The following is a 7,717-nucleotide window of genomic DNA, read 5'->3' on the forward strand; positions in this document are numbered from 1 at the left end:
CTGATGCTTACCCTGGAGTGGGATGGGGATTTGGCCTCTGCGTGACAAGCTGTGAGCCTTGGATCCTGTCCTGCATTTTTCCCCGTCCTTGCCCCATCTGATGACCAGGGGAGGCGGGCAGGGGACTCGACTGCTCCCAGGGCCCCCGCCAGACTCGGCCATCCTCTGGTGGGCTGATGTGGGGTTGCTCTGGTTGCTCGCGGTGGATATGGCGAGTGTCTGCTGGCGGGGGAGGGAGGCATAGGGAAGGGCTCAGTGTGAGGCTCGCTATGTCGTTTGGCTCTCCAGCTTGGAGAGCAAGAAACTTATCCTGTGTTGCAAGACCTGCCCTGGTTCCTGGGCTCGATTTGGCTCCCACAAGCAGGGATGCAGGAAAGCATCTCCTTTCCTAGAGCAGGTGGCTTTCCCATCAGTCGACTGCGATTTCAGTGGGGAATTTCCAGCCTGTGGATACCGGGGCAGGACCCAGAGCTGGGTGCACTGTGCTCCGTGCCAGGCCTGCACAGAGGGGTGTTGCAAACGGTGTTTCCAGCCAGCGGTGCTTTTGAGCAGGTTGTGTTGACATGCCTGCCTGCAGCACTGCCGGAGCAGGTCACTACCCACCACCGCTCTGCCCAGCCGCACTGGGGCTGCTGCCCACCCACCCCACAGGTCTCCCCGGTGCTGGACCCAAAACTCCGACTGAGCTCCCAGAAAAGCCACCAGCAGCCTCACACCCTGGCCCAGCTGCCAGCACAGGACCTGGGACACCTGGGACACCTGCTTGCACCCTTGGCTCTCTCCGAGCAAGTGGTGTTGCACCCGCTCTCTGGAGCTCAGCTCCCACCGTATTTAACCCAGGAGCAGGTTACAGCCTCCCGACATTGCAGCAGTGTAAATAACGACTCTTTTACAATGAAAAAATTAGATTTTTAATATATGCATCAAATATCTGTGTGGACACTCCCACCTATTCAGCTGGTCTTAAAACCAGCAGCAGCGATGCCCTTGGATGTTTGCAGGCCCCCGTGTTTCCGCGCGCATGCACCAGCAAACATCTCCCCCTGCCTGGGGGTCCGTGTCGCTGTTGCTGCCCTTCAGACCCTCTGTCTGTGGATGCGCCGTCTGCGTGTCTGTCTGCACGGGTGCGCGTGGGTGGGTGTGCATGCATGGGCACCAGGCACGCATGTGGAGCGCGACTGCGAGTGGGAAGCTGGGTTTTTTTAGCTCCTTGTTGTTATTAGCGGTAGGAGCCCAGCGGCGGTGAGGCTGGAGGTGCCGGAGACCTTAAGAAAAACAACAGGAGGGAGGAGGCTTCGCATTCCTGCTCCCAACTTGAGTCGGAGGTGACAGCCTTTCCCTGCGATGCAATTAATCCCGGCAGCGCTTCTGCCACCCTCCCCCTCCCGCCTCGTCCAGGAATTAATTACTTGATTATAAATCCCTGAGTGGCGGTTTATAATAGCAATAATCCTCTCGAAATTCATCCTCACTGCCGTTTTCTTCCCATCTCGCCCCTGACGTTGAGAGGCTCTACTGCCACATCTCCGTGCCAGGCAAAGCCCTTCTCCTTGCCCCGTTGGTGGGGCAGCTTTCCCCCAGGAAAAATTTTTGCATGGGAGGTAAAATTAGGAGTTGATTTTGAGGGATGTGCTGGGAAGCCGTGCCCCAGCTTGCAGGGCTACCTTCTCTTGTGGGCAGTGGATTTCATCCTGGCCAGGGAAGCGCGCAGGAGCGAGGTGCTTACGCTGATGGCTGAGGATAACGTTTTGTCCCAGTTATTAGGCTGATGGCCCAGGCCCTGCCCCGAGGAGTGGGGGCCAGGGGCTGACAGCAAGGCGGGAGGAGGCCTCATTCCTCCTCTCTCTGTCCCTCCCAATTATGCTGACGCTGGCTCTGGGGCTTGTCACGGAGGCGGGGAACGGAGAAAGGATTTGGCGTGGCATTCGGGGGCGCGAGGGGGGTGGTGATGTCTCGTAGGAGCCTGCCGGCGATGGGTGATGGGCCTCGAAACAGTGCTGCTGTGGTGGGGGATGAGCCTCTCTGTGTACCCCCCCAGGGTCCCCAGCGCCTGACAAGAGGCTGCCCCCATCCAGGGGACCCAAATCAAGGTCCCCAGCTGATAAGGCAGCCCAGCATACACGGCCCCTCTGCACAGCCATTGAAATAGTGAAATTTCCACCTCTACCAGCCATGTGTGGGCTTTCAGCTCAGCAATGGCATCTCACTGGGAGAAAGCCCTGTCCTTTCCAAACCGTGTGGGCAGAGCCAGTGCGGGCGGCACCAAAGCTTCCCAGCACATGTGGCCGCCGGGCTCTGATGGCTGCTTTTCTCTCCCATCTCTGCAGAAGATGCTGATGAAGCAGCAGGACCGCCTGGAGGAGCGGGAGCAAGACATCGAAGAGCAGCTCTACAAGCTGGAATCGGACAAGCGGCTGGTGGAGGTAACTGGTGCTTCACTCTGCTGCAGCCAGCCCTGGGGACTGTCACCCCATGGCATGGTGGGGACAGGCTCCCGGGGCATGGGGCTGGGTGGGCAGGGAGGAGGGAGCGCACACAGGGCAAGAGCGGCCGGCCAGATCTGCTGTCTGCATTCCTGTCCTGGCAGTCATACTTTTGGGAGGTGAAATGTGTTTGGGACTGCCCTAGAGCCTTGTGGGTCCTGGGGTGAGTTGGGAGGCCAGGAACAAGGCTGTCCTTAAACATCAGGTGACCCCCCCCGCGTCAGCTCAGCACAGCCTTCCCCAGGCCACCCACTTCATGCCAAGTGGGAGAGGAGTGTATGGAGATGGGAGATCCCCGAATAAACCGCTGAAATAGCCGGGAGGTAGAAGAGATGCAAGCAAGTGTTTTGTTGTGTCGCAGGTAAAACAAGATCAGCTCATGGTCTGTAAGGCCCTTGGCCTCCAGAGCGTGGAGGGAAGGGCTCTGGAGCGTGACGTGACCCCAGCCTGGGGTGGCGATGAGGACAGGGATGAGGATGAGGACAAGGGTGGGGATGGGCAAAGTTCTTCAAGGGAGCACACCTGCCTCAGTGGTGCAGCAGGATGTTTCTTGGCGTTAGCTCTCTGGAGGCAATCCCCACCTAGACCTCAGGAGGGAGGTCCAGGGGATCTGCTGGGTTAGGCAAACCTCCTCCGGACACGTCGGAATCCCATGTGGCAGCTGACCACGGGGTTTCGTCTATGTGGGCATTGCAGGAGAGCAGAGCTGGGGTGCAGCTCTTGGGTCACGCCCACCCAGGTGTCCTGGGGCATCATGGCGGAGATTGGAGGGCACAGAGGGCCTGACCCTGCTCCTCTCCCCCAGGAGAAGGTGAGCCAGCTGAAGGACGAGGTGCGCCTGCAATACGAGAAGATGCACCAGATCTTGGACGAAGACTTGCGGAAGACCATGGAGATCCTGGACAAGGCCCAGGCCAAGTTCTGCAATGAGAACGCGGCCCAGGTCCTCCACCTCAATGAGCGCATGCAGGAGGCCAAGAAGCTGCTTAGCTCTGTCCAGGTCATGTTTGATAAAACTGAGGACATCAACTTCATGAAGGTGAGATGAGCTGCCCATGCTGGGGGAGAGATGAGTGCCATGGTTGTGCAGGGAGCACTGGGGAGGTGTGGGGCATGGCGGGGGGCAGGGTGGGGACAGTGACAGGGCTAGCTGATGCCTCCAGAGGGCTCAGCAGTGGGAGAAGGCAAGGAGGAGCAGGGCAGGCTCAGCATCAGCCTCGAGTGAGGAAATGCAGCAGCTGGAGATGGGGCTGGGAGAGCCTGTGCTCGGGGCAGAGGGGATTTGGCACCCCTTGGGAGCCTGTCCCCTCCTGGGGAGCCACAGAAGGTGACACCGAAAGGGGAGGTGGCTGCTGGGGCAGGGACTGTCCTTACTGACCAGAGCTTCTCCTTCCCTTCCTAGAACACCAAGTCTGTGAAAATCTTAATGGACAGGTAAGCGCGGCAGGGCAGGCGTGTTCGGGGGGAAGGGGAGCTGTCACAGGGGTGGCAGCAGCACGATGTCTGGAGGAGGAGCAGAGCCAGGGATGCTGCAGGGCCTAGGAGAGTGCCCCAGTGCGCTGTGCCCCAGTTTTCCTCTCTGTCTGGGAGGATGAGAAATCCCCTCCTGTGGCCATTGAATCAAGTCCTGCCCCTGGACTAGGGGAATCGTAGTAGTGTTTGTGGAAGAGCAGAGCTGGAACCCAGCACCCCAGCCAGGGTGGGACCAGCTGGATTGGGGCACAGGGCTCAGTCCAGTTCTGCTCTCCCCCTCTTCCCTCCAGGGCCCGGGGTTAAAGCCAGCGCTAGCAGGGCCAGGGCCAGCTGGGGTGGCGGTGCGGGGGGATACAGGGGCTGCGGGAGGCGCGTGTTGGCACAGGACATTTACACCAAGGCTGGATGGGGAAGGTCCTGCTGGGAAGGGACTGACCCATTGGAGAGGGTCACCTCCCTGCTGCCCTCAGCACTGCCTCCCTAGGGAAGGGGTTCGGCCGTAGGAGGGTGCTCAGGAAGGAGGGTGCTTGGGAAGGAGCGTGGAGGCTTCCTGACCCTCCCCTGAGTGTGCTTTTTCCCTCATGCCACTTCTCTCTGCCCACGGTCCCCAACAGGACCCAGAACTGTACAGGTGGCAGCCTGCCCCCACCCAAAATTGGCCACCTCAACTCCAAGCTCTTCCTGAACGAGATCGCCAAGAAGGAGAAGCAGCTCAGGAAGTTGCTGGAAGGTGGGTGAAGCCTGAGGGGTGCTGGGGAGGGGCATGGGACCTTGCTACCTCCTGTATCCACAGCTGGGTGCCCTACAAGATCCCAGTACAAGAGGGTGGGGAATGCTGTTGGGGTGCAGGGACCCCTGGGAACACCTCTGTGGTTGGTGGGGCATGGAGATGCTGTGAAGCCAGCGCCTGGTTCTCCCCAGGACATTCCCCTTGGCTTGTGAAACGGCTGTGTTTTGGGGTGGCCCAGCGAGGGGGCTGGCCATCGGCAGGAAAAGCCAGTGGAAAGATGGAGGTCCATGCGTGGGCAGGGACAGGCAGTGGCCAGCGTGGTCCTGCAGCTCCCAGCCCATGCCTGGGAGCAGACCACATCCTGCAGAGGCTTCCCAGTCCACTCTCCTTGAGATAACTGGGTCTGTCACCCAGGCTGTCCTGCTCTGATCCTGTTATGGACTGTGGTCACGAGCTGTGCACGGGCTCAGCCTGTGCACAGGTTTGCAGAGCAGCGCTTGGGGCCGCTCCGAGCCTGCCAGCAAAGTCCCAGAACAGAACCTGCAAATTACCTATGGCTGTGTGCCCAGTTTGTCGCTGGTGGGGCGGGCTGGGGGACCCTCTGCTCGCGCGGGGCTGGAGCGTGGGTCTCAGGGCTTCGCTGCAGCTTCAGACCAGCGGCTGGAGCGCCACAGAGCTTTGCTGTGCTGTGCCTGATGCGGTCTCCCTCTCCCGTTTCCTCCCACAGGTCCTCTAAGCACCCCGGTCCCCTTCCTGCAGAGCATCCCCATGTACCCCTGCACCGTCAGCAACTCCGGCGCGGAGAAGCGCAAACACTCCACCGCCTTCCCCGAGGGCAGCTTCCTCGAGCCATCGTCCGGGACTGTGGCGAGCCAGTACATGAGCCAGGGCGCTTCGGCTGGTGAGGGGCAGTCCGCACAAGCCATGGTGCCTTGTAGCTCCACGCAGCACATAGTTGGACTTCCCAGCGGCCCGCAGCCGGTGCACTCGGGCTCCGTCTTCAACCCATCTCACTACCCCAACACCACGTCATCTCAGCAGTCCGTGCTCTCCCAGTACGGCGGGCGCAAAATCCTCGTCTGCTCCGTGGATAACTGTTACTGTTCCTCCGTGTCCAACCACAGCGGGCACCAGCCCTACCCGCGGTCGGGGCACTTCCCCTGGACGGTCTCCTCGCAGGAGTACTCTCACCCGCTGCCGCCCGCCCCTGCCGTCCCCCAGTCGCTCCCGGGACTTGCCGTGAGGGAATGGATTGACGCATCCCAGCAGCACGGGCGGCAGGATTTCTATAGGGTCTATGGCCAGCCATCGGCGAAACACTACGTCACCAGTTAACCGTCACACTCTCCGGAGAGTCCCGTTCGATGACATGTTCGGAGAGAGAAGTCTGGTTTGGTTTGGCTTTTCTTTTTTTTTTTTTTTCTCTCTTTTAAATCAAACCCAATTTTTTTCCCACCTTGCACCCCTCCAGGATTTTGGGGAGGGTTGTTCTCTCATCTCTCGCTTTTTTTTTTAATCCTTTTAAAACAAAATAATATTTTTTTCCTTTTAATTCCTTTTTTTTAATTTAATTTTGGAAAGTCCTTCCTGCCCCTCGCTGGGAAAAGACGAGGGAGAAATTACGGAGAATAAATCGATGGGGATTTCAGTCGGGCGTCTGGGTCTGTGCGTCGCACTTTTCCTTGCTCCTCTCTGCCTTTGGAAAACTTCAGAAGGGACAATGGCACCTTCTCTTTTTCCATTTCTCCGAGTTCATTTTTTCTGGTTTGGTTCAGTTTTTTCCCTTTTCCCCACCCCTCTCCTTCCCTTTTTAAAAAGAAAAAAAGAAAAAAAATCTATCATTGATTCAGTATGAAATGATACTTGTAGATTTTGGGTTTGTTACCTTTTTTTTTTTTTTAAAGGCTGATTTTTTTTTGTGTTACAAGGCCACTTCTCATGCATATTGACATTTTTTTTCCTTCTTTCAGAGATTTGTAAATACACAATGGCAGGAAATTTAATGCACAAAAAAAAAAGGGAAAAGAAACTTTAAAAAAAAAAAAAAAACAAACACAAATAAATAAATAAATAAATAAAATCTGTTCTAGTTTTCAGGAGGGGAAGCGTGGCTGAAATGCACCCCCCTCCTGTGTATCGCTGATGCAACTTCCTGTAACAAGCACTTTGTATAAAAAAAAAGTGGACTTCCTGCTATAAGGCACAGGTATTTATTCTGTAATCGATTTTAGAACACACACACACAAAAAAATATTCAAATAAATGTGATCACTTAGTGCAAACGCCTCACTCTGCTGCAGCTCTTCCCCTGGGAGTGGCGGGAGGCTCCCACCTGCTTTCGGAAGTAACCGCTCCCCGGGTTCCGTGGGTGCCTGGCCGATGGTGAAGGATTTTTCCGGCAGGGCTGTTTTCGAGGGAGCCGCTTGGAGATGGGGTGGCGGTAGGTTCCAGCTGGGGAGGGGGTCCCCACCGGCACCCGTCTCGTGTCCCAGCCCGACGGGGAAGGATGCCGGAGCCCTGGCTTTCCGCTGGCTCCCTCCCAGCTGGCGAGGATGTGAGTCAGGCACAGAGCTGGCCGGGCCGCATCCTGCCCGCGGCCTCCAGAACAATCCCCATTGTGGGACGGGGAGCGGGACGGGGACAGCGGCTTTCCTGCCTCCGCCAGCATCCACAGTGCAGGCCATGCCGCAGTGCCAGCACCCAGCCCTCGAGGCTTTGTCCCTACCTAAAGCCCCGCTGCCCTGTGGGGCTCTGCGGGTGCTGGCAGCACCCTGGGCCGGTTCAGGGACCCTTTGTGCTTGGCTGAGGCCAGGAGGGGCGAGGACGAAACCTTTGGCCAGGGCGTGCAGCGGGGCTGTGGGCTGGCCTGGAGCGGCTGCGTGGGGGCGAGCGCTCATCTGGGGAAAACGGGGCTGACTTCATAAAGCAGAGCAGCGTCTCAGAGGCATTGGGGTTTTTCCATCGCTCTCTTTGAGCTTGGCTTCCTTTATTTTTTTCCTGCTTGCAAAACGTCCCTGGTTTCGTTCCGGTT

The 7,717-nt window shown here is 57.9% G+C and overlaps 1 protein-coding gene across 1 annotated transcript in view; it reads left to right on the forward strand.

The window, feature by feature from the left end:
* Positions 1–6,975, forward strand: part of TRIM8 (tripartite motif containing 8) — a 30,540-nt gene extending 23,565 nt beyond the window's left edge. The window contains exons 3-7 of the mRNA XM_086752620.1: positions 2,328–2,423; positions 3,289–3,522; positions 3,886–3,917; positions 4,571–4,686; positions 5,414–6,975. Of these exons, the coding sequence (XP_086608746.1) occupies positions 2,328–2,423; positions 3,289–3,522; positions 3,886–3,917; positions 4,571–4,686; positions 5,414–6,021 (1,086 nt within the window). The 3' untranslated portion in view covers positions 6,022–6,975. The remainder of the gene's footprint in view (positions 1–2,327; positions 2,424–3,288; positions 3,523–3,885; positions 3,918–4,570; positions 4,687–5,413) is intronic.
* Positions 6,976–7,717: the final 742 nt, after the last annotated feature.

This window comes from Chlamydotis macqueenii, chromosome 7, assembly GCF_036417535.1.
Source record: "Chlamydotis macqueenii isolate bChlMac1 chromosome 7, bChlMac1.mat, whole genome shotgun sequence".
Classification (NCBI taxonomy): Eukaryota; Metazoa; Chordata; class Aves; order Otidiformes; family Otididae; genus Chlamydotis; species Chlamydotis macqueenii.